A 27,424-nucleotide genomic window follows, 5' to 3' on the forward strand; every position below is an offset into this window, starting at 1 on the left:
AATGCTTTTCCACGACAAAAATATTACTCTAGCTGGCAAAACATAGTGCTCTTGTTACGGTACTTACATGTGCTTCGACATCTGTTAATTTGCGGGTCTGTTCTGCTGTTTGATTTAATAGGTTTGTGCCTAATTCAATCATCACTGCCGTCTGATTCTGAACTGCATTCTGCTGAATCTCAACCATTTCTTTTTTCATATTATCTTGGATATAGTTCTCAATCTGCATACAGAAGAAAGAGAAGATTTGTTACCTTAAAGTCCAGACACTGTTTTGTCTTATTTTGTTTTTAGATTTTGTTTAACAGGTAAGACCAAATGGGGAAGTCTGTTGTAAGCCACACAGACTGACTTCCTGAGCTAAATCTAGTACATCTTCTTTTCAAATAGCCAATGTTAAAAAAAGAGACGAGATAAAATTAAAATAAAATACTGTTGGCTCCAATGTAATATAGACTATTGAACATTAATTATTATTTTTGGTCTTTTCAGAAAACTATCATCATTTCTTGCTTAAGAAAAATGCAGACAGATTGCCTAAAGAAAATAAAGTAGATGATGAAGAGAGTTTAGATGTGAAGTATGATGTGACTAAACATTGTGATACAAGTGTGTCCTTTTTTGTCCACGTAATGTTGAAAAGTATATGATTCTAGGTCTCTCTGGATATGCTATTACACATAAGAACCTTGGAAAGTTGAGTGGTTATTCAAACTTATCTACACGGATGCTTCCCACTATTGTCACCTCTGGTGGCATTGGATCATTGTACACTTTGTTTAAGATGAGAGTAGTTTAGACAAATGCTCAACAATTTAGTCATCTTCCTGAATCAAAAGTTCAAATATGTAAGAATATCTCAAACCCATGTTGCTGAGATTAGACATGAAGTCTGGTATGTTATTTGTACATTGTTACTCAACTTTAAGACAAATAAAACATAAAAAGAGTGTGAAACAATATCTTTCTTCAAGGAATGCCAAAATAACAACTGTTTCAAAATTATCTTGGGTCACGTTCCCATAAGTGTTTCAGCATGTGTGGCCAACATCATAAACCAAGATTTAATGTTTTTTTAAAGGTGCTGTTTATATTAAAAATTTCTTGGTAGGGTATTTTCTCATAGATTATAAATTCTTTGAAAACTAATTTTCTCACAGTCCATTTTTCTTATTTCTAATACAGGCCTTAAAACTATTGTCCTCAGCATTTCAGTTGCTGGATGTCTTGTCACCTTTCATCATTAAATTCACTTCAACTAAAAAAATAAGTTAAAATCTAATTTGTAATAGGAAATAATTGTTTAATATTTGTGGATTATGTCCCTTCCTTTTTCCTTCCCATACAATATTCGATTCATACTATTTTAAATTCTTTCAATATAGAACATTCCCTAGTTTTATTTCCTCAAATCAGCCTTCCTAACTTAATGCCCTCCAAATATGTTAAATCTCTAACCTCAATAATTCTCAGTGAAGATTCTCAGTCACCCAGATAGAATTATCTGGAAGTCAACTCAACTTCCAGATTCAATTATTCTCAAAATTGAGAATTGTATGTATTCCAGATAATAGCACATATATATTTTTTATTTTATTTGATCAATAAATATTCAGGGTATTTTTCTTTTAACATTCCAATGAGGCAAATTTATTTCTATTTATATCTTATCTTCTGGAACCTCAAAATTGCATGCCACCTATTTCCTCTATTTTTCTCCCCCATAAGAACTCTGCGGGTTGGTTTAACATGTGAATGAATGATTGATAGGCCCAAATTTATGCTGTGAGCTTCAGTATCTGAGTGAATTTTCCTCATCCTAGCCCAAAACCTAGTGGCTTTAAGGGGCTGGCAATTTTCTTGGATTGTTAAAACCAAGACCCTAACTAATTAATGTTACCTAGAATCTACTTGAAGAAATTCAGCATTAATTCCATTGCTTGCTATGACTTACTTTCATTACTATTGAAGATTCATCAAATCTTCCTTTGGACTTTGCCTGACAAACTAGATTCAGTCTGAACTGACTGCTTCTCTTTGGAAGAATGTTAGTGGGACATTCATTCTTTATTTGAGGCAGGAGTAAACAGTCTGTAGTCTATGGCCCATAGATTAGGCCCATAACTATCACACCAATGACACTTAATGACAGATGCCAATAGCTTGCAATACATTTTTTCTAATTAAAAGGTGTCCAGTAAGCTGAAACATCTGCTTTACATGTTAACCACCAACCCCAACCTGCTTCTCTCAAGCTTAACATCTTATCCCCACACTCTCTTACAATAGCATCCTCCTGCCCTCTCATTTTCAAAGGTTTTATGTACCGGTATATATGTTTGTAAAATGTAGCTCTGACTCAGGAAAGTGTTCTCGGCCTATGCTTTAAATGTTGTGGGAAAAGGGAATATAATTAGTAAAGATATAAAAATAAACTTTTTACTTAGATACAATACCATTTCTTGTGCACTAGTCTCAATGACATTATCCAACATTTGAAAAGGAAGGATTTGCAAGTTCCTCTTTAAAATAAGACTGTTCCTGAATCTTGTGTACATCTATTTCACAGGGGGGGGGGAAATCAAATGCTAGATTAACAAATTGTACTTTCCCAGATATTTTTACTTAGTCTTCATCTTTGTGATTTATAGTTCCACTTCAGTGCAAAACAACTAAACCTTCTCCTTAACAAGACTTAGTGTTCCTTTTATTAATGTCACCAGGCATTTTTGTTCTTGGCAGTAATAACGATATATGGAATGATATATATCAATTTTTGCCTGCTAAATGCTACCTTTATGAAGAACATATGTAAATGTTACAATACATGATGCAGATCATTTTGAAGAAGAAATATCTAGCTAGAACATTAATAAATAGTAACACCAAAAATAGGTTGTGGCCTGAAGGCAATGAACTAGAGAAAATCCAAAGAGTTTGAAATTGGACAGCTTGCATTTTCTTTGAACAGTAGATCTCCTGCTGTCATACGGTTTTTCAAAGTCATGTTTGAAATTTCACTCCTTCACACGAAATCAGTTGTTTGATCTCCAGCCCAGGGCCAAGACTAAGAAATCTACTTTGAAGAATTAGGGTTCCTGTTTGTCTTGGATAGATAGCAAATTTGGAAAGGTATGTACATGTATTCAAACAACGTGTGTACTTTTCCATAGAGACTATATGGAGACTGAATGAATATAGAAAATATAAACTTGAATATATGACTAGAAATAGGGAGATAATGCTAAAAGGAAAAGAAACAGAAATATTTAAAATTGATGGCAGAAAACGACCTAGTGGTCCATCAAGTCTGCCCTTTGAGTTTTTGTTTGTTTTTGTTTTCTTTATAATATTAATAATAATAATTTGTGTTTATCCTAAGCATGTTTAAACTCATCATTTGCTAATTGCCAATGTGCTTGTTTAAAATTTCTTTTGGATTAGTAATAGAGAGTTGTGTAACTTCATCAAATGTAAACTTGTCTAGGTGAAAAATAAATACAGATAGTCCCTGCTTAATAACATTAATTGGGACCACTCAATGAAGTGGTCTTTAAGCGAAACATCACATGACAATGTGACTTACAACAGCAGTTCCAGCAGCTGTGTTCATTAAGCGAATCACCATGGGTGTTGAGCAAAAAGTCACATGACTGCGACTTATGACCTATAGCTTTTCCATTGACTACTTGTCAGAAGCCAACTGAGAAAGTGGCAAATGGCAATCACATGACCATGGGATGCTACTATCATCATAATGCATGATAGTTACCAAGCAAGCATGATAATGGGACCAAAGAGCTACTGCAATGGTTATAAGTGAGAGGATCGGTCATAATTCACTTTTTTCAGAACTTCAAACATTTGCTAAATGAATGGTTGTTAAAGCAAGGACTACCTATAAATGCAAACTCTAGATGCAATGAAATGTTCACTTTGAATGGCCACTGCTGATACTGACAACATGATCAGGCCTATTAGTGGATTTGTTACTAGATTTGTGTGAATCAATATTTAATTTTTAGGCCTGGGCATATATTACAAACTATTTTCATTATTATATTATGTTTTGTCAATTTGAGCCCTCTCTGTCATAATATGGACAGTGATATAAATTATTTAGATAAATACATAGACCTGCTTCAGAAGTCTTAGGAACCTTAAAATATCTTCTATATGCCAAAAGAGGCTGTGGTTGTCACAGCAGAAGTAGAGGGATATTTCTTTGGATGCAGGCTTTTTTATTAGAAATACTTAACAATCAGAGCAATTTTCATGGCAAAAACTTTGGACTGCCCCTAGTACCTTGCCAATCAGATTTATCTAAGAAGTTAAAACACTTTTTAAAAAAGAATTAGAACATGTGTTTTGGTCTCTTCTTGGATATATTTTTAGACCACTTGAACATGAACTTGAATGTGTTCTATAGAATATTGTGATGAGTTGTAAATTGTGAGAGTGTGCTACAGCAATAGGTTTGGTACAGCAAGCTGAGCATGAATTTACTGAATATAAACAAGTTGCCTGGCTTATAAAATCTTGATTTAGAAAATAGGAATGTAAAAAAAAATGTTCTGTCACTGATTTACAATCCCTTAAGGTTTTGATCTGTTCATTTTTGTAAAAGAAAACGTAATACTAATATAAGCTCAAAGCATTCTCTACTACTGTACTTTCTTTTTTCTCATGCAAAGCTGGGTGTTAGGTGCCAAATACATAACAAAAAAGTTAACTACAAAAAGTTAAAAATCTCAGTCTGGGAATTACATTTTTAAACAAGACTGTGCATCTATAGTATCATGGCAAGACTTATTTCTGAGTAAGAATGGCTATGAATAGTCTGCTAAAATGGCATATATTTCTCAGAAATAATCATTTTAAAAGGAATTGCACCATTTTTTTCCAGATGATTCTCTTCAACTACAACTGTCTAGCCCCAAACCCGATAGATGCTCGCAGTTTAGCTATTCTGTGAATATATCATAATCTCCCATGCATCTATATTTGGTTGTCCTTCCCCTCTTTTTTTTAGCTTTCATTTGCTAAATTATTTGTTGGTCACGGTGTTCCTAGCAGAGCCAGTGAACTATTTGGAACTTGTTCTGACATTGGGATGTTTGGCTATTTGTACTGATAGCCTATAATTAATGCACTTTAAATCTGGACACTTGTATAATTTAGTAGTTTTATGAATTGGTGCTGCTCCCTATATTCTCACAGAAACCATAAGTGATTGTGGTACAAAAGAGAACAAAAGATCTTTCATATTCAGGTTGTGATTTTTACAAATAGCCGATAACAAATGGAGGCCCTTGGCATCTGCCGCCCTCCCCCTAACAAATAGAGGCTTCCTACTCCCCAAGAAATGTTTTTATTGGACTCAGCTATCCCACAAATGAGAAAGCCTGAGAGTTCCCACATTTCCAGCCTCGTGTTGATCACGTCTTCAAGTCAGGATATACAAACTCTGAACAGGATTATATTATCATAGTAAAGTTGTCAGTAAGCTGTCATTAATATTTGCAGTCCCTTCTAGCTAGATTTTGAATCTTATTGGTCTTCTTTCAGTGTTTGCTTTAAGATAGATAGATAGATATAGATATAGATATATAAAGTGTTTAAGTATTTAGAATACCTTGCTAGGCCCCAAATCTTATCTCCTGTTTCAGCCTAACCCAAGGCCATCCACAGGTTGTAGTCACAATAGTGACAGTTCATATTTGTGTAAATTTTTTTGGATTGCTAACAATCCCTTTAACTCTTTGTTAGCAATCCAAAAAAATTTACATATATATATGTAAAAAAAAATTACACAAATATGAGCTGCCACTGCTGTGGCTACTGCCTGTAGATGGCCTTGGGCTAGGCTGAAACAAGAAATAAGATTTGTCCCGTGTCTGGGACTAAGCAAGTGTATTCTGAATGCTTAACAAACATTTAACACATCTCTTCCTTGCTTCTCAGCTGAGAGAGAGAGAGAGAGAGAGAGAGAGAGAGAGAGAGAGAGAGAGAGAGAGAGAGCGCCTGTGGCCTAGGGGTTAAAACAACTGCTTAAGATGCAGTCGGCCCAGGTTCGAATCTCAGAAGGGTATGGCTGACTGATGAGAACAAATAAGTTTGAAATGATCATATATGAGTAGCTGTGGCTACTGCCTGTGGATGGCCTTGGGCTAGGCTGAAACAGGAAATAAGATTTGTCCCGTGTCTGGGAATAAGCAAGTGTATTCTAAATGCTTAACAAACATTACACACACACACACACACACACACACACACACACACACACACACACACACACACATATATATATATATATATATATATATATATATATATATATGCAAATCCCAGAGAGAGAAGCTGTAAATGTAAACATATGCAGCAGAATCGGAAGTCAAAATTAGGAAAGTTTACAGAATGGAGAGTTTTTGCCATACTCCTTTTCCCATTTTCCCTGATCTGTCCCTACCCATACCCTCTCCCATACTTTTTGATTTGTGAGCCTGTTCCTTGGTCTCAGTCCAGAAGTAGCATGACTGTTTTCCACATGCCCTCTTGTCCAGTTAAAAACTGGAACAGTCATCTTACAACTGACAAGATTAAGTGCAACATTCCCAATGTCCTATCAAGTAGAGCAATTAATGTGTTGGATTAGGAATAGGGAAATCTACAGTCAAATCCCCAGTTACCTGCAAAGTCTCTGAGTGACCTGATCTATCAGCCTAATTTACCTTCTAAGATTCTTACAGACCAGTAGCAAATTCTTAGTTTGCCTGTAACATTTTGTTCCTCTATATTACTGTTAACCTTCCAAAGGAAAATCTATGATCTGGACTCCTTTTGTAGGCTTCTAATATCAAAGACAGTGTGGGAATTAGCAGCACTGCCCTTGAAAATGTAAAAAGAGGATTGGAAGGCGTTGCCACCCTGAATAAATTCACATGGGCAAAAAGTCTTTCTAAAAACCAGAGGCTTGGTATGCAGCCTGCCTTAAAGAAATGTATTGGCTAGAGAAGTTTCAAGATGAGATATGAAAAGTGAATCAGCTTCTATTGTGAGGGATTGACAAAAAAGAGAAGACAGGGAAAAACTGTGTCAGATGCCCATAGCTTTAGATCATGACTATTTCTGTCCTCCTTGCTTGTTGTATGGCACTAATTCCAGCATGTCTGTACTATTATGACAGATGTAATATATCAACTACTTTACCTCAACTTTTCTTAGGCTTTCAAATGTTCTTGCCTTAGTATTCTGAGTTAACGGCTTTTTAAATGGAAACTCCACATTTTAGAAATAACTTTTCTAGTTGTAGCTGCAGAAAACAAAAAATTTGCAATGAAAAGAGAGGTTCAGCTGGCACATATTATATCACAATAATAATTACCCTCAATATATTTTCTTGACATCTTTCTTTAACATATCCTCTTGCTTATTTTCTTATTGATCATTTTCTTATTGATCATTGAAGATCAATATGGATTTCTAAATTATGAAAGGTCCACATTTGATTCCAGTCATAAGGAGAACATTGTGATAGTCCCTTTAGCTATGCTGTTTCAGAGCAGGATACATACTGAGTTAAAATTAATTTAAGCAGGGAGCAGAATTTGTGAGCTTCATTGTGCCTTACATTATTTTTTCCAGTAATTGAACACTGGATAAAACAAAATCATAACATTCAATGCAACATACAATAATTACAAAATTCAACAGTACTCATGAAAATTCTCTTCTATATAAAACTAACTTTCAAAGGATTATACATTCAAACCACTTTGATTAGGAAAGCTAATATTATTTTTCCCACTTTTGTTTTATGCTTTGAATGTTAGAATTTGTTCCCGTCTACAACTTATTTTAAAATATGATTCCAGTAACAAGGATTTAAATATTTTGAATATGCAGGAAAATGAAAAAGCATTATACCAAGTACATAATTAGAGTCTGGAAAAGAGTCAAAAGTGGTTTGCAGCCTTTTATATTTCAGGCAGGAAGTCCCCGTAGATTTCTGTTGTTTGTCAAGAAAAAACAATCCCCTTGAGAATGCAGATGGGAATGCTTGGGAAGCCTACAGTATTAGTTTTAAATACGGCCTGCTGTGAGCAGCTCTGTCATTTCAGACCTCCAGTAAGCTTGCTTCTCTTATCTCTTTTTCCTGTCAACAATTCTTTTTTTTTTAAGGTGAAAGTGGTTAAATGATGCCCACCTAGGCTGAGCGAGATTAGAAAATGCTCAAAACAAGAAGCCTAGCACATAAACCCTCCTGAAAGTAGAGGTGGGAACCAATATCGCAGGATAAGAAATCATATTTAATGAAAACCATTTGGGTGCACAATGAAAAGTTATTGCCTCTGAAGTCAAACATAGCAACATATTTCTCATTGGCTTTTTAAATATTAGCTTGGTTTTCCTGTTTCTAGATAATTGGCACAACTCCATCCTGGGGCTTATTGATAAGGATACTGGATGAATGCAAAATCATTAGGCAATATTTGCCTAAATCAGAAAACGATAGTTGCACTCAAATCAATTATCCTCAATGTAGATCAAAAGCTACCATCAGAGTTTCTTAAGCTTTTATAGTTGGATATATGTCTGTTTGTTCTGTTTATACTTGTCTTTCAACACAGTCACTTTGAACAAGTGCCACTGGGCAGTTTACAATGAAAATGCAATAAATGTCAGGATATAAAACCGTTAAAGGTCTTAAAGATCTTTAAAGATAAATGTATTCCCTAAAAGATGCTAGACAATTAAATAAGAATAGGGATAGACTAAATGGATTTTTGTTTTGATTCCAGTATGAAGCTTCTTCACCAATATTTACTACAATCTATTATGCTAAATGTAACTTGTGTCCATTTTTCATACTTTATCTCTGCTACGCTGAGAAAGTGTATATGTATTGCTATTATTGCACTTCTGGATTTTTTTCAAGAAATGAGAACAATTTCATTGCTTTCACAGGTTAAGTTTGGAAGTATAATCATTCTCTAATATTCTTGGTTATCAGGATCATAATCTCCAGCAACTGTTAAAAAAAAAACCTGAGCACTTTCCAAAACTGAGAAAGTAACTGAACCAAGCTATCGTCCATCAAATTTAATAAACCTCTTGTATTTTACTGAACTCTCCACCAACTATACATTTCCTTGGAATAAACAGATATGCTATATCTTCATCGAGGTGAACCCTGAAATCAAAAAACTGTTCATGCAGAAAGGGCAATAAATTCAATAGGAATCAGTATTTGAAATAAAAAGGAAATAAATAAAAAGATGAGTAGAGTTAAAGTAAAAATTACCGTGACCACCAAGCCAAATTAACTTCAACAGTCCACAGGAAATAGTTTAATAATGTAGCCTCCACAGATTTTAAACAGAAAGCAATTTTATACAGAAACGCTCACTTATGGATCAGAATCCAATATCGCACAAACGATAACACCATTGCCTGTTTTTTTCCGCAGCAGGCAGTAGCTTTCCAACCCATTTTCTGCCTGGAGGATTAGCCAGCACTCTAGAGCAGGTTTTCCACAATCACCAGGAAAGAAAAAGGAACCCCTCCATCCCAATTCTGCTGACCGCTTTTACCCACTCAGACTGTGTCAGGCGAAAAGAACTGGAAAGAAAATGCCTTCTACAGCATTTCACACAATTGGAATATTTCATTTAAATTCTCCTTTCAACAAAATACTGTGAGATTCAAGCAGTTCCTAACAGGCAATATGTCATCTTCACTGCATTTTCTTTTACATGCCATGTATTGAAAGCCAAATGACCTTTCCTTAAAAGAAAGATGGATTTCATTAGCAAATGTTTGTACAATTATGCTATCTCCAGTATTACAAATCATTAGCAGCACTGCTTTCTCTATACAGCATGGAACAGTAATTCCTGGATTTGGTACTAGGCACGTTGTATATTATTTGGCAGAATGCATTTTTTTAACTGGAAAACCCAATTCTGTATTGGTTCCTATCATACAAAGATCTTTCCTCCCTGCTTCCCATAAAAAGTTATTGGGGCTACAATCTTTATCTTTGATGTATTAGTTATTTCATTAACTTTTACACACACACACGTAATATACACACTTGCTCAATAGTGGCATCTTTCACTGTAATCTAAGTGACCACGACTTGTGATTTTACTGCCAGCTTTTCTATTAACTCCACTTGTCAGAAGATGACTGTGACGCACACAGTGTTGATCACATGACTGCAAGGACACTGCGACAATCATAAGTGCTAGGATTGGACTAAGTATCTTTTCGCTTCCATTGTAACTTTGAACAGTTGCTCAACAAGCGGTCAATAAGCAAGTACTGTCTATACTGCATTAGTATGTAGAACATATTCAAGTAAACATACTGAATATTTGATCAAATAGATAATGGGTTGTCATTTTTCTCAAGTAAAATATATGAATGGAGGGAGTCCAGTTGATCATTTTTTCCTTCGTCAACTGTCCCTACCCTCAGTCACTGTTACTCCTTTCTTGCTGAGTCCCCTGACATCTCTGTCCTACAGATTGCCCTGCACTGTCCCTTGTTTTCCGGTGCACCATCTTCACTTATTTCAGTTTTCCCTTGCCTCTTTTCTGGTCTTTTTCTCTTGCTTGCCTACTTTCTATTATACTTTTTGCTTTCTCTTTATTAACACTACCAAGTGGTCTTGCTGGCGTAAGATTTCAGAATAAAGAGTAATGTGCTATTTATTATATTTATTATCCCATTGGCTTTTATTTTATATTCAATCAGAGCTTAGTCTGCCTGTTAGTTCACACCTTCTGGCCTCATTTACCTATGTTTGAGAGGAAACAAATCAAGGACTGTTTCTAGTTTGTTGAATCATAAGACTTATTTGCATATTACTAAGTAGATGGATGCAGCTTATGGGACAGACTGTGTTTGTAACACCTGGTCCCTGTCTTCACAGAGAATCATGACTTGTACAGATCTCCTTTAATTTTTTTTTGTCAGTCTTTTAATTTAATGGAAGTTTCTCTCTTTTGTCTCAGCATTTTTTTTGGTTGAATACAAAAAGAAAAAGCCAAGAAAAGAGAATTCAGTTCAAATAAGAGCTGTACAGAACTGGGGGTGGGGGGGAAAGAATCTCAATCCTATAATTCAAGCATTTTAAAAATCTGCAATAAATTTACATCATTCTAGTATGAAAATTATGCTATGGTAATTCAATATTAATCCTCTAAATTCCTTTTGAATATAGCTAGGCATAATGATTTGGATTGCATTTTTGAATTGGCAGTTTGTTCGCTTGGATTGTTGAAGAATATTATATTATTTACAACATTATAATATTCCAACATATAATCTGTGGGATACATTGACCTTCTGGAGTAGCTTTGTGGGAACACAGGTGGTTGCAGCTCAGTATAAACTGACCAAAATTCTTACAATCATGTGTCCCCAGAGAAGCTCATGTGTAGAAGCTTTGTATACAAGCTCTAATGTTTCTAACTGGAAACACAAGCCCTCATATATCTATGTATTTGGGGTTATGCCTTGCCTTCCGAAAACATTTATATCCTTCAGGTGCCAACTGACAAGCCTCACATTCTAGTTTTGAAAGCAACTTAATTGTTTCTTCATTTCTACATAGCAATTAAAACTAGTATTTTTTATTTTTGCAAGCTCACTGCCTGTGTTATAATTTCCAAAGAATACCCATCTGCTAATTGCCATAGCCAACAAAAATAAAATAGTACTTTGAAGGAAATTGATTTCAGAAACAATGTATTTTGAAAGAATATCCCAGCTTGCAGCCCATGAAAACACTTCAGAAGCTGCTAAGCTCCTGTTTCGAACGGCTCAAAATTATTCTTAATGGCATGACAAGGTTCCACATGAGCTAATGAGAAATATCTCTAGCTACAGTGGTTTCTGCTAAGGATAGACATCTATTTTCAAATATGAAGGAGGCTTTTATGCTAGAGAAATTTGGAGCAACTTGCTTCTACTAAGTATATCTGTCCTTCTGTTTGGTTAGTTGGGACTATATTTACTGCCCAAAGAATTAAGATTGAAAACTAAATATATCTTTATTCATGTCTATCATGCAACCTTTAGTTATAAGCTGCTTACACAATACAGCAAATAGCAGGGTTTGCATATCATGTTTCATTAATATGAAATGCTGTGTAGGTAAATATATCTGATCATCCCACTCTTAAGAGTGCTAAATATTTGTCATTGGCTTTGTATTGGCTAAGGTAAAGGTAAAGGTTCCCCCGCACATACGTGCTAGTCGTTTCCAACTCTTGGGGCTGGTGCTCATCTCCGTTTCAAAGCTGAAGTGCCAGCGCTTGTCCGAGGACGTCTCCGTGGTCATGTGGCCGGCATGACTAGATGCCATAGGCACACGGAACGCTGTTACCTTCCCACTGTAGTGGTCCCTATTTTTCTACTTGCATTTTTACGTGCTTTCGAACTACTAGGTTGGCAGAAGCTGGGACGAGTAACAGGCGCTCACTCTGCTACGTGGCACTCGGGATTCGACCCACCAAACTGCCAACCTTCTGATCGACAAGCTCAGCGCCCTAACTCACTGAACCACCACGTCCCTTCTTGTATTGGCTAATCAACATCTTAAAAAGATTCTTTTGATGTTATATTTTATTAGCCAAAGAAGAAAACATATTGCTATCAAGGCAAGACATATTAATATCATGGGAACTAAATTTTACGATAGATTAGTAGTGAGAAAAGAATCAAATGGGGACCTCCCTTCACCCACCTCTATTTAAACTAACTCCAAGGTTGCTTCATTCAGATACCAATTCCAATCCACTCTTGGCTAATATCTTTCATTCCCAGTGCTTCCCGCATCTCTTCTCTTTGTAATTTCATCAGGTATACGTTTGAGTAAAATAAGTCACACTGGATTGCTTTCAGTTTCAGCATAGAGCTCCACACAAAAAGGTCTACAATTTCTGTTAAGCATTACAATAACAGCTGTAATAACTTTATCATAAGTATGATACATATTAACTAAAATATTAAAGGATTTGAAAAGCCCGATATTCTTTTTCCTTTGCTTGATTTACATCAATTTACAAACCAGAGAATAAAAAACAAGGATATTCCAAAATAACTTTTGGTAATGGGCCAGTGTTTTAAATAAAAAAATTAATATTCTGTCTATACCTTTTCTTTAAAAAAAACACGTACTGTACACATCCTTTATTTAACATTTCTGTCTATTCCATTAAATTAAATTTAACAAATCCTACTGCAAGGCATAACAAAAATGTTTATTAATAGCACTGCTTCATTTACTTCCGACTCTACTGATTACTATTGTTCTCTAATATCAGTGAGAGAGAGATTCATTCATTCCTTCACCACTCCAGTCCTAATGGGTTCTGAGCAATTTTACAGATATTAAAATAACTATAAAATATATTAGTCAAATCACCAAAGCTAAAATAGATTTATTTTATATAAATTTTATATTTTATATAAATTTATAGCAAATGTATACCTGTGGCTCCACAGCCAGCACCTAAAGTCCTTTGGATAAAGCTAGGATTTCCTCAGCCTCTAAAAGGTGTTCTGCTTTTCTAAGCAAGTAGGTAGAATCCGTGGCGCTGCTGGCATAGCACATATGCTTTTAGAGTGCCACAAGATTGGCCTGTTTGTTGCAACAGCCAAACACAGCTATCCCTCTGGAATTCTGATAAAAGCATTGTGTGATTTATTGGAAGAGAAACACATAGTTCCTGGTTATTTATTCATATTTTGAAAGGGAAAAGCAACATTTAAATCTTCTCATCTTGTAGAAAAAAGTATGCCATTCTGAACACAAATGAATGTACTGCGTGAGGCAGACCAATGATTCATTAGGCACAGTAATGCCTGCTTTGATTTGCAGTGGCTTTCCAAGTTCTTGCCTACCTCCTAGATCCTTTAGAACAGACATGTCAAACACAAGGCCCGGGGGCCAGATCCAGCCCGCGAAGTGGTTTCATATGGCCCGCGAACCCATCCTGGAAACAGTGAGGGAACAGCCCCCGCTGCCTTGGCCCTGGCCCAGGGCAGCTGGGAGCCAATGTACAATTTTGTGGTGGCCATCTATGCTGAAATACATTCAGTCTTACCTTCACAAGGCCATCTGAAAACAGTGAGAGACCGGTCCATGCCATGTCAGCACTGCCCCCTGGGTGCACGCTGGGGAGGTATTACCCTTTGTGAGAAGTGAAGAAATGCACCATCGCCTGGAAGTGGCCAGCACATGGCCCTGCCTACTTCGGGCAGGCTAGGGGCTGGGCAGCATTGCGCTTCTCTTCAGATTCGTGCCACCTGGCTCAGCCTCTCGGCACTGTGAGAAGAGTGCCCTGCTGCCTGCCAAAACCGGGCAGGCTGGGGACTGGGCAGCATTGCGCAGGTAACATCGATTCTCATGCTGCTCATGGCATCCCCTCCACCAGAGCCCACCAAGCCGGATATGTGAAGTAGGCGAGGGCCATGTGCTGGCCACTTCCAGGCGATGGTGCATTTCTTCATTCCTCATGAAGGATGACACTTCCCCAGCTTCGTTTCTTGCCTGTTTTTCTCCCTCCCTCATCTCAAATATTTTCCCACCACTCAAAGGAAAGAAGGAAGGAAGGAGAGGGAGGGTCTAAGGGAAGTCCTGCCTTAGTCCTTCCCTGCTACCCTTTCACCATCTCCTTGCCCCCTCCTCCCGGCCTATCCTGGGGCGTCTCCCATCCTATTTCTAAGGAAGCTTTGGATACAAAGCCAGGTCTCCTCACATGGGAGTGGGCCTCCCTCTTGACTTTGCCCTCGTACCCATCATAAGCAACCTGGCTATGGAGAGCAAGCACAGCAGCAGCAGTGCAGCTGGGCACCCCCTTGGGGAGTGGGGCTGGGCTTAGTGCCGCGGGTGTTTGAGGGCTGGGCTGGGCATTTGACCTCTGCACCACTGTCCAGCTTCCCCCCGCATGGCCTAAGAGGAACAGTGAGGCTCCTCCAGTGGACCATGCCTTGGCACTTGCCCCGGTCTCATCTCCTTCTGCCAGAGACCTTCAGATCTGTCCCACTCCTGCCCAGGCCCACATAGGTAACCTTGATGTGAAAAATGTAGAACTGGCCATGCCCACCCAGTAGGCCACATGCACTCCAGCCACGTCCACCCAGTAGGCCGCACCCACCCTGGCCACATACACCCGGCCCCCCGAGGGCAACTGCAATGCTGATGCGGCCCTCAGGGAAATTGAGTTTGACACCCCTGCTTTAGAAGGAAGTCTGAGATTTAAAACGCAACGAAGTGGGGATAAGGCATGTCTTCTACCTCTATGCTGAATTCTTCTCAACTTGTGACTTAATACTTGCCTATTACCTGTCCTTGGCAAAAAAAAAATCTGTGTTTAATAAGGATGCTAAGGTCTGATTTCTTCTGTCACTAGTTCTAGGAATAGAGTCTTCTGTATGCCAAAGTCACATAACTCTCCTGGTTTAAGAGTACTCATTGATAAAGTATGAACAGAGTTTATTTCTACCATCTATCCAGTAAAATAATATGGCACTGAATCAGTGGGGCCAATAAGATAGTATTTGTTTAACTCTTCTACTGATGGGAAGGAATGGCCAAGACAAACATTTGCTGCTCTCAGGAGAAAATCTTTTCACTCTTGCCTCTGCCTTGCAAAGAAATGCAGCAGCATCCTGTAAGTTCCATATTCTAAAGGTGATAAGAAGCTCTTTTTTAAAAAAATGGCTATGTTTATGCCAGCTGCATCCAATAAGGAAACACAGCCAATGCCAAATGACTCCCCCCACTTGAAGGACAAATGAACAGAAGATTTTGTAGCACCATCCTCCATGAATATAATGCCAAAAGAAAAGAATCATTCTTCACAGACCAGAGTGGGAGGATAGCCAAGAGCTAACAAAGATACTCATCCATATCTCTAGTAATCAGGGCAGCAACAAGTGCTTCAGTTGTGGAAAAAGCTTCAAGGATACAGATACAGTACCCACCTTCCAGTCAAAAAAGGCCAGGCACATAAGAGAAGGGCTAAAAAAATGTTAGTGAGTCAGCTTATGGCTGTCTTATTCCTGGATTTCATTTAGTTATTTGCTTGTTAAATTTGTTTGCCCCCTATCTCACCATGGGGCTACTCTAGGCAGCTTACACTAATAAAAAGGATGAAAAATGAAAGTGAAATAATAGAACAATAAAATACACAATGACAAAAGAACACCGCAAGAATAATGCATCAGTATGATAACCCAAAAGATTGGATGGGTGGAGAGCAGAACACAAGGTGGGGGGGGGGAGAGGTAAGTTCTGCCATCAATCTAGCAATTTTTATATACCATCCAATTCTCAGGGAATCTGGCATGGCAGACTGTCAGGAATTGTGCCAGAAACAACAAGTAGACCACAAGTCCAAAGCTAAGTTTCTATCTAAACCCTTCCTGGGAGGGGGGCTAACTACTGAGTGAGACCCAGTGCTAATAGAGAACAACAAAAAGAAGGTCTTGCTTATGGGATGTAAGAAAGATGAGTTCAGGACCATGAGATAGCCCCTTGTCCTCTTTTTGGAGCTGAAATAGGATACCCTCCCCTTTTTGTTTAGGGATCAGATGCTGTAGATGTCACTGGTCCAAACCAGCCCTCAAGACTACCACTCCCACATTGTAGAGGGGAAAAAAGATGAGGCTCTGATTGGCATGGCATTACAACCATTCAAGTAGATGGCCACTTGCAGAAATTTTGCCATAACTGAGAAGCGCATTCCTCAGACAGACATAATTGAGATTTGCATATGTCTGGAATTTCCAAAACAAAGCAGAGGATGGGTTTTTTTTCCCCTCACCATTCTCTAAGAATTAAACATCAAAGAATTAGCAATCATCATTAATCATAGACAGTGTACTTACTGGACAACTTTTCTCAGGAGCGTTCTCCATTTTTTAATCATTCCCACAAAGAGCTGGAACTAGAAAGCAATTCTGAATATCCCGCATCTCATCAGAGAGCTCTCAAAATGAAACTAAAAGCAACAGTAGATCAATTTTGTGGCACTGGTAGACCATGGTGGAAACATGCCTCCATATTTCTTTATTTTTCTTCAATATCATTTATAATAGCAATCAATTTCAGTTCAAACCTCTTCACATTGTTCTGGTATTAATCTCTAGAGTGTTTACCAAAGTGATGGCTACATTCATAAATAATCTGAGGACTCATGATATGCACATCTGTGGATGCCTCGATGATCTACCAAATCCAGCACCCAGACCAAAGTTGCCTGGAAAATCACAGCCTTATACTGAATATTTCATAGACATGGCCTAACAAAAGAAAAAAAACTGGGTTGTGTTTTTTTTGGCAGAATATGCACAAAAAATTCAGAAGGTAATATAAATGACCTTCAGATCATTTGTGTTATAAAGCTAGCATACTTGTAGGATATTATGATAGTTTCATAGATTAAATTAATGGACATCCATCTATTCCCAAAGCTGACAATTCCTAGATTCAAATTGCCACGAAAGCATATCTCCAGTCTTCTCATTGATGGCTTAGTCCAGTTAATCTGTTTCAGTCAGAGACCAATCAGGTGCAAGTCATGATCAGTTCCAGCCTATTGATCTGAGCAGCTTGCCTAAGGAATTATTCAGAGCTGGTGGTCAAATCACCTTTTTTGATCAACTGGTTGGTGCTCAGAATAGTATGCTGCATCTGGACTGCTTGAGAACCAAGAAGTTACTGTACTGTGGCAAGCAACCTGGCTTGAAACCTCTGCAAAAATCTCCCAACAATAGTTGCAGAGTACACAAAGGGATCCACTAGTGTCATAGTCAACTAGTAAGCCAACAGAATTTGGGGGACAATGGAAACTATTTGCAAATGTATTCCTGCAGATTGCAGAGAAGTGAATAACACCAGAGATTAACTTGTTTGTAGACACACAGCACAAGCAAATGTAGGAGAACATACCAATGGAAACCCCATCATCACTTTTTCTCCAGTTCTGACACCAGTCAAAATGACATGCAGGAATCAGTAGGTGAGGGCTTAATTCATCCTTGTCACCTACTATTGACCCCTGGTTTTGGAATGAAGTCAGCAAGGCAGACACCTGCATATTTGTCAACAAACCCCATCTGCCTTCTAGATAGCAGCCAACATAATTCAATTTAATTCTCATCTTTAAATACCCAACCATGTCAAAGTTGTATCAGATGACCGAATAGAACTTCCTAGGATATTGGAAGGAAATGCACCAAACACAGAACACCAGACGTTCTATTCTCTTAGGAGATACTGTGGTATTCATTTAGGTATGTCCCAATAAGTTGGATAAGTTGTTTTAGTTGTATTACGTAGTGTCTATGCAGTAATAGTGAAAATAACACACAAATCTTGCAGCTGAAGGGGAGGTTACCTAAAGGACAGGAAGGAAATTCTGCTTTGGCCCTACCTTCTGTCCTGGCAAGTTCATTGTCTAGTGACCCGAAGGCCACTTTGCAGTAAATCCAACTACCATTTAACTGAAAACACTTCCAAATCAGTACAAGGTTTTAGGATTCAGGAGCCCACAAGAAACGAAAACATACTGTATACTATGAAATTATTGACAGACATCTAGACAATATCACCAATTAACCCTAGCAAGAATATTGCATGTCTGGCTCCATACAGTTGCCTCCCAACAATATGACCGAGGCAACAAGCTAGCAGTTGTTCAGCCTGTTTTCTGATGTATGTGTTGATCTTCCAGAATGCTGATCATGGTAATCAAATAAACGTCACATGCCTATTATTCCTCATGCAAGCTATGAGTGAAAGTTAAAGCAGATCGTACAGTCTCAATTGCTTACTTTTCCTTAGGTGTTGTTTCTCTGAGAAAGATCTTTAGAACATTCTTGCAAATACTTTAGTGTACTTGGCAGAATAATCATAAATAAAAACTGGTACAGTTCACAAGTTGCTAGGATTACTGCCAGGTCAATTGTGTTTATTATGGAGACAAAGCGAACTTTAAAACTTCTGGAATCTACTACAAATCAGCAGAGTTCTGTTAATTCACTAATGGTATTAATGCTCTGAGCTGAATCTATGCTTAAATGCTAGCTAAACTGAATCCCCCGATATCATACTTGCTGCTAGTCCTATTTACCAATATCCATACATTCAGTATAGACATTTTCAATGTAGGAAACTAGGTATTTGAAGTACGTGGGTGATCCAGAACTGTCCATGATCAAGTGGCTGGTTCACTGATTATACAGACATCAGAGATAAGGCAAGTTAGTAGGTGTGAAATCAGCAATGGAGATAAGCAGTATGATAAGCAGTGCATATACTTTATTACCATTTCAATCTAATGAATGGATTAAATATCTGACTAGCATATGCAGTTAAATCAATTAAACCATGTATTTGATAAATAAAATGCTAGCCAACTCAGTCAGGATAGATACAGTGTAGAATCTGTAGGTTTAACCTATGTGAGGGATCTTCAAATGTTATTCTGCCTTCCTGTAACTGTAGAAGAATAAAATATAAGATGGTTCTTATGCAGGTTCATTGCTTCTGCTTCATCAGCAAGCATTATAACAATAAGATGATAGATAGATAGATGATAGATAGATAGATAGATAGATAGATAGATAGATAGATAGATAGGAAAGAAAAGAAAGAAAAGAAAGAGAAAGAAAGAAAGAAAGAAAGAAAGAAAGAAAGAAAGAAAGAAAGAAAGAAAGAAAGAAAGAAAGAAAGAAAGAAAGAAAGAAAGCATAACCGTGGTTTATATAATAAACTTCATTGAAGACAACCCCGAAATCCTATCATGGAATACTTTTGCTGCAAAGTCATTGGAGCTATCTACTATTACAAAATTGGGTCTGGTACCTGCTTGCAGTCTGATAGAATATTTATTAAATATAAAATATTCCTACTCTTCTATTTCTTGCACCTATACTGTAGCTTGCAACTGAGTTCAGAAATAGAATTCTATTATCTGGTTAACTCTTTTAGAAATTCATTAATCAGTTGTTATTATTTAGTCTACACCAGACGTTCTCAAACTTTGCAGTACCATGGCCCCTAAAATGAAAAATGAATTTTGGGAGACCACCCCACCTCTTTAAATAAAATTGATGATTTAATTGGGGTTAGGATTGGGAAAGAAATAATACTGTATACCATTTAATTTTAAAATTCAATTTTAACCTAGATACAGTTAAGTCTAAACGGTTACTTAAAATTAAAAATTGGCCAAATTGGTGAAGCTAATACAGAAATTCCAGGATTTGTGCTTAAAAAGAAACAATATGGTACAGAGGATTAGAAGTCCCATATATTTTATTTTTCTATCTTTCTCCCAAAATGTGATTTGTAGAATTTGTTGAAATATATTGTTGTGAGTTGGTTTTTAGTTTTAATAAGATATCAGAAATATTAGTATTTTTTGCAAGAGGTTAAAAGAGGTTACACATTACACATTTATACTAATAACGTTAATCTTATTTTAACTGTAAGAACAAGAGTGCCCAAATGTAGTTTTCCAGGAATTTGTGAAATGTTAATTTTCTTTTAGTATCCAGGATGTAACTTGGACATTGTCCAGCTTTCTATTGTAATGCAAGCACACTGAATTCAGTCTCTTCCATTCAGACAGTTCACTGTCCATTCAGAAACACAACACTTCCTTTTGATGATTGATTCAAGATGGGAAATGCAATACTGCTTGATGATGCAGGCAACATTATGAGTAAAACTATTATAGATAATTGATACTAGAAATAATTAAATGTAGACAGTAGTAAACAAGGTCTGTTCTCCCAACATGAAACTAATATTTTTAAAAGCAGGAACAAATCTACATTAATCAAATTTTCCAGCATAGAAGTGTTGATTTACTAGAGATCAGAAGGTTGCAAAAGGCTAAGTTAAACAAATTATAAGCTAAAAATAAATGTGAGAACCAAATGTTAAAAATGGAAAGGTGGCTCTCCAAATGTAGGACTGTAGTTCTTATGGCTTTGCTAAGTTGAATGGCCATAAATAATTATAGAGAGATTTACAAGCAAAAAGTAAAGATAATGGAAGCTAAATCCAAATAGTTTTAATCCAATTTTTTTGTTCAACTGACAAATGCACTGTGAGAATGTTGAATGTAATCCAGAATTTCCTTGGGTTTTTTTTTAGGATTTATGTTGTTAGTCCACATTTTCTTTTTGAAATTAACATTAGCATCAAACCATGCTCATCTCTGCCATTTCCACTGAATGCCTACAGCTTATAGTACAATCAAAATGTTTAGTTGCTTAGGAATATATCTCCTTCATTTCACTGGGATTTCTCCTGAGTAAATATATATAGAATGACTCTATGAGAAAAACACATCTTCCTTCCCCTGTCCTGACCATTTTCTACAGGGGAATGATCGAGAGCATCCTGTCATATAGCATCACAGTCTGGTTTGGAAGCATCACTGCTTCAGACAGGAAGGCGGTGCAGAGTGGTGAGGATGGCTGAAAAGATCATTGGCAATTCCCTCCCCTCCATTCAGGACATAGCACAGAAGCGTTGCTTGAGTAGGGTCCATAAGATTATCTGGGACGCTACACAGCCTCTTCATGACCTGTTTTTCTTGTTACCTTCTGGGAGGAGGCTTTGTGGTATCCGTAGCAGAACATCCAGATTCAGCCATAGTTTCATTCCATACAGCATTAACCTTGTGAACTCTCAAGCTTCCTCTTTCCATTATATATTCAAGATGGGCAGTATTTAATATTTATTTGTTATGTATATGTAGGGGTGTGGGTCTATATATATGTGTATATAGTATGGTTAAGTGTGTGTCATGTATGTGTTTGAGAGCGGGCAATCAAATTTCATTTTTGATGTGTGCCGTTGTGCCCACAGTAAAATGACAATAAAGCTTATCTTATCTTATCTTATCTTATTTATCTTATCTTTTAGATAAACAGTCCACAGCACCTCAATGCTTAATTATTACGCAACATTGAATATCAATGTTACCATTCAGTTATATTTTCAAATCACACAGTAGTCAGCTAATTTGACAAGACATGAAAAATCCTGTTCCTTTATGCATATTGACTATAGCAGCTATCAATTGCCATTCACAGTGCAAGAACAGTTCAAACAGACACCTTTAGACAATAAATTAAATGATGTGCAATGCTTTTACAGTATTGTGTGATGTAGCTACAGAATCCTATATAATATACAAAGAAACATACTGTAGCAAAAGCTAGAATTCTTATTAAACTTCCTGTGGAATGAGTGTCGCCTACCTAACTGGAATCTAGTTTTGAATAAATCTGACATTTTTAAAATTAGAGTACATGGGATATCATGTGACCACACATTTTTATTTAGGTTGACATCAGTGCCTACCTGGAAGTAAAGCTCATTGTAAAACAGAGATTTTCTGTATTGATCATGTAATTATTAGGTTTCTTTTGTGCAGGAACTTGTTTTGACATTTATTTTATTATCCATACTTCACATTTCCCTGCATTCAACCAGATGAGTTACTGGCATCAAAATATAGTCTTGAGAAAACATAATTTCTCACTATGCAATGTTATTTTACCAAGAAGAATATAATCTAATGTTCAGTAAGTATTATCCCTTGAAAATGGACCTTCTTTTGCTCTTGACTTAAGTTACTTGTAAATCATAGACAATAATTAATACTTTACTGTCAGATTCTGTCGTTCATAGATCTGTTATTCCACAACATGGTCAATGATATTCATGTTTTTGGCATTATGACCCAAATGCTTTGAATCTCACATAGGGAAGTTACATGTCTTGCTTTTTAGCCATATATACCCAGTTGGTTTTCATTCCTTATAACTGATGCACAGGTGAGGGTGAGTTGCTTGCTGATTTTTGCATGAGACAGCTTTTAATAGGTTTTCCATCTGTGTAACCTGCATATAATCCAAATCTAATTTTAAACTGGGACTAAATTCTGATGGAATGGATATCTGAAAATGCGATGCCAGATATAACTCAGGAGCATGGAGGTATGCAGACACCCACACATGCAGCACAGTTTTCTGAAAATATGAGCAGACACACACACACACACACACACACACACACAAACACACACCATTCATAGATGGCTCATATCAGAGCTTTCTTCAAAAAGCAAAAGTATAACATTTTAAAACACATTATTCGATGAATGATTCTGCCCAGGAAATAAGCTTCCTCACTCTGCTTTCTTTCTGTCACTCTGCTGTCACTTTCTTTCTGTGACTCTGCTGTGACAACATGCAATTTTATTAACTTTGGGCAAAGTTGTTTACTAAGAATATCCAAATACTTTGCCCTGAAATATAACCTACTCCACTATAAAAAAAAGAAGAGCATGTTAGTGCTATTCAGCATGAGCTTCTATATAGAGCAGAGAAGATACTCTTTGTTACCTTCATTAGCCATTGAGTGTTGTTTTCCAGCATATTTTCCAGCAGCTGAAGCCTCTGTATGGAATCATCATACTCTAACGGGGCATCTCTTTGCACAGCATTAGAGACATACGAGGTAGTGGAGGAAGACCGGCAATTGTCCATCTCAGGCAGAAGGAAAGTATAGCTGCATAATCCGTGCTGGACTTGGTATTGCTTCTTGCCTAGAGTCTCGAGGCTTCTCCGAAAGGAATTATAGCCTGCTATTAGAACAAGATTGCAGCTCAAGAGAAAACAAAGAGGCAGTTTCATCTTCTCCTTGGTAAAAAAAAAAAAAAATCAACCGGCTGAACTTTGTCAAAGATTCAGATGGACCCTGAGAATCTCTCTGAACAGTCAATCAGCGCCCCGGTGACATGTGCAAAGACAGACGAAAGAGTTTCTTCCTGTGTCCCGAGAGCGTGGCTGAGTGCAAACTGTCACAGGCAGATTTTTCTCAGCTGCTGCTTGATCTGTGCTCCATTTTCAGGTGTTGTATTTTCATATATTTTTTTCTTCATGCAGAGATATAGATATAGAGAGATACGATAGACACACCAGCAGTCCACTGTTCTCGTCTTCAGAAGCACTCCTAAGACAGCTCAGGAGGCATGTGCAGCTCAAAACACTCCTCTCTCTGCGGGTCTCTGTTATCTTTCTGGTGAGGACTGCTTTGCAAGGCAGCATGACGGTTCAGAGCATGCTGTTTTATTCCTGTCCTGAGTGGCAGGAAATCTGTCTAGGGGGAACAAGGGATCAGCTGTGAGAGCAGTGTAAACTTCCTCAGTGAAGGGACTGCGACATCTGTCATAGACGCTGAGACGTAATGCATCCTTCTCTTATGTAGGGTGCGTTTTACAGCAGCAAGAAGGCAACCATTCTTGTTAACACTTTAGAAGCAGTCACATAGATTCCTTTCTATCTTGTTGGGAAGATGGGAAAAATCCCCTTGAGTTTCACCCGGTTGACATTGTGGGATTTCCTTAACATTCTGTGTAAATGGAATCTTTCTTTCTGACAAAAGCAGACTTCCCTTTAACTGGGGAAGAGAATTCAGTGAATATTTGACCTAACGTATTAAGAAACCATTTACTGCTTTTAAGAGGTCAGTATATAGAACCCTGGGAGTTAATTTTGGGAGAAAGAAACCATATGCTGAAAATACACTTTTAAAATCTCCTTTGTCTCCTCCAATTTCCCCCCCCCCAAACACACACACACACACACACACACACACTTATAAAGGAAACTCATGAAGGCCTATTTATATAGAGACCCTACACTTCAAATAGTTATTTATTTATTCATTCATACATTCATCCAATTTCTTTAGCCATCCATCTCAACCAATGCCTCTGGGCAGCTTACAATTCAAAAAAACAGATTACAGTTAAAAAAACAAGCATTTTAAAACAGTAAAAACACTAAAAACATCCAGATTAAATATACATAGCAGCTGAGATACTTGACCAGTTAGGTGTACAACCAGGAAATGGGGCCCGTAGCACATTCGGCAACCCAGGCGAATATGAACAGCTAATAGGATTGGGACCATTTTAATCTCCAAAGGGAGGGTGTATCATAGAGCAGTGGCCACTGCTAAAAAGCCTGTCTTCTCATCCTCACCACCCAATACTCTTTAGCTGATGGGACCTGCAACATGCCCAATTTGTTAGATCAAGTTGGATGGGTAGAGTCTACCTTTGCAAAAAGATGATTCCCAAGGTACCCTTGTCACAAACCATGTAGGTCCCCCAGATACTAACAGACACTTTAGGATTTCTGTCCTCATCCCATCCAAACCCTCTGTGTCCCTTTCCTCTCTCTTTGCTTTCTTTGCCTTAAATAAAAAAAATAAGTGAAAGATTACTATAGCATTATTTATGACATTCCATGTGTTTCTGTCTCTGTGACAGCATGCACAAACACAGGGATTTTTTTTCTTCTAAGCCTTTCCCTAAAATTAATACTATGTAGAAGCTGTTAGAATCAATTGGCTTCTTCTGCACCCATTCTTGCAAATTTTTGGGAAAAAATGCTTTAGAAGAAATATAGAAAAAAAGCAGACTTTCTTTTCTTTACCATCTTGCCCACTTTGATATCCTCCATAGTGTTGGGGCCATAGTTTCCAGAATTCTTACTCAGCATTAGTCTAGCCAGATGTATCACATTCAATGACCTCTGATTCTTAGGGCAGGCTTTCCCAGTCTTAATCTCGCTTCAGATGTATAGGCTTTAACTCCAGAATTCCTCTGGCAGCATGATCATTGCTAAAAATTTTGGTAGTTTACCAAGAGCAGGTAAGGCTGTCTCAGAGTATTTTGGTATTCCACCTCAGACATCAATGTCTCTTCACTTCATACATCATAATATTTACGATAAGGTTTGAACTGTAATATTATATATATTACAGATTTTTTGTTAAGGATGAAAAAGAGCCTTAGGAGATATGTGTGTGTGTGTGTGTGTGTGTGTGTGTAATTTTTTGGGGTTGCTAACAAAGAATAAAGGGAGACCGATATGATCATTTCAAACTTAATTTGTTCTCATCAGTCAGCCATACCCTTCTGAGATTCGAACCTGGGCCGACTGCGTCTCAAGCAGTTGTTTTAACCCCTAGGCCACAGGCGCTCTCTCTCTCTCTCTCTCTCTCTCTCTCTCTCTCCTCTCTCTCTCTCTCTCTCTCTCTCTCTCTCTCTCTCTCTCTCTCTCTCTTAGCTGAGAAGCAAGGAAGATATGTGTTAAATCAAAAAAATAAAGGGAAAACAAGATAAGACATCCTACTATTATATACAGTACATATATATATACATACATATATACATATATATACACATATACATATGTACATATGTACATATATACATATATACATATATACATACATACATACATACATACATACATACATACATACATACATATATATATATATATATATATATATATATATATATATATATATATATATATATATGTTTTCTGAGGTTTTCGCGGGTGCCTGTATGTGGATCCTTGGTTTTTCGGGTTTTTCCCCACGTAGAATTAAAGGTGTAGGCGCAACGTTTCGACGGAGTCCCATCCGTCATCATCAGGCTTTAGCTTCCTTCTTCTGGGAGAAGCATGTGGCTGTTAGTTCCTCTTTTTTAAACTGCCAGAGGGGGTGTGTTCTGTGGAGGTGTGCTCTGATTGGGTAGGGGACCAAGTGTGTTCTGATTGGGTGGGAGTGTGTTTTGAATGGTGGGTGTGTTCTGATTGGGTGGGGGGGTGTTCTGAGTGGATGGGCTGGTCTCAGCTGCCAGCTCCAGAACTGAGCTGGTGAGTTGTGCTGCTTTTGTTCGGCTTCGTGTTTGTGGTGGTGCCATGTTTTTATAGTGGGTGTCAGTTTGCTTATTGTGTGGTTTGGAGGGGTTTAAAGTGGCTGATCAGGAGGGGTGGCTGGCCACTTTAAACCCCTCCAAACCACACAATAAGCAAACTGACACCCACTATAAAAACATGGCACCACCACAAACACGAAGCCGAACAAAAGCAGCACAACTCACCAGCTCAGTTCTGGAGCTGGCAGCTGAGACCAGCCCATCCACTCAGAACACCCCCCCACCCAATCAGAACACACCCACCATTCAAAACACACTCCCACCCAATCAGAACACACTTGGTCCCCTACCCAATCAGAGCACACCTCCACAGAACACACCCCCTCTGGCAGTTTAAAAAAGAGGAACTAACAGCCACATGCTTCTCCCAGAAGAAGGAAGCTAAAGCCTGATGATGACGGATGGGACTCCGTCGAAACGTTGCGCCTACACCTTTAATTCTACGTGGGGAAAAACCCGAAAAACCAAGGATCCATATATATATATATATATATATATATTTCCTAAGGCTCTTTTTCATCCTTAACAAAAATCTGGAATGGGGAGAGGGAATGCCTTATATAGCCCCTTGGCAT

The 27,424-nt window shown here is 37.6% G+C and overlaps 2 protein-coding genes across 3 annotated transcripts in view; one reads left to right on the plus strand and one right to left on the minus strand.

The window, feature by feature from the left end:
* LOC310631636 (microcephalin-like) overlaps positions 1 to 925 on the plus strand; it is a 32,364-nt gene extending 31,439 nt beyond the window's left edge. The window contains exon 5 of one of the 2 annotated variants that reach the window (XM_083348240.1): positions 493 to 925. In XM_083348240.1, the coding sequence (XP_083204366.1) occupies positions 493 to 650 (158 nt within the window). In that variant the 3' untranslated portion in view covers positions 651 to 925. Of the gene's footprint in view, positions 1 to 121; positions 209 to 492 lie in introns of those variants that run through there. The other variant, XM_083348242.1, reaches the window with a different exon arrangement.
* Positions 1 to 23,882, minus strand: part of ANGPT2 (angiopoietin 2) — a 47,858-nt gene extending 23,976 nt beyond the window's left edge. The window contains exons 1-2 of the mRNA XM_083348238.1: positions 23,452 to 23,882; positions 68 to 223 (exon numbers count right to left, since the gene is read on the minus strand). Of these exons, the coding sequence (XP_083204364.1) occupies positions 68 to 223; positions 23,452 to 23,742 (447 nt within the window). The 5' untranslated portion in view covers positions 23,743 to 23,882. The remainder of the gene's footprint in view (positions 1 to 67; positions 224 to 23,451) is intronic.
* Between the last annotated feature and the right edge of the window lie 3,542 nt (positions 23,883 to 27,424).

Source organism: Vipera ursinii (genome assembly GCF_947247035.1).
Source record: "Vipera ursinii genome assembly, chromosome: 1".
In the NCBI taxonomy this organism is placed as follows: Eukaryota; Metazoa; Chordata; class Lepidosauria; order Squamata; family Viperidae; genus Vipera; species Vipera ursinii.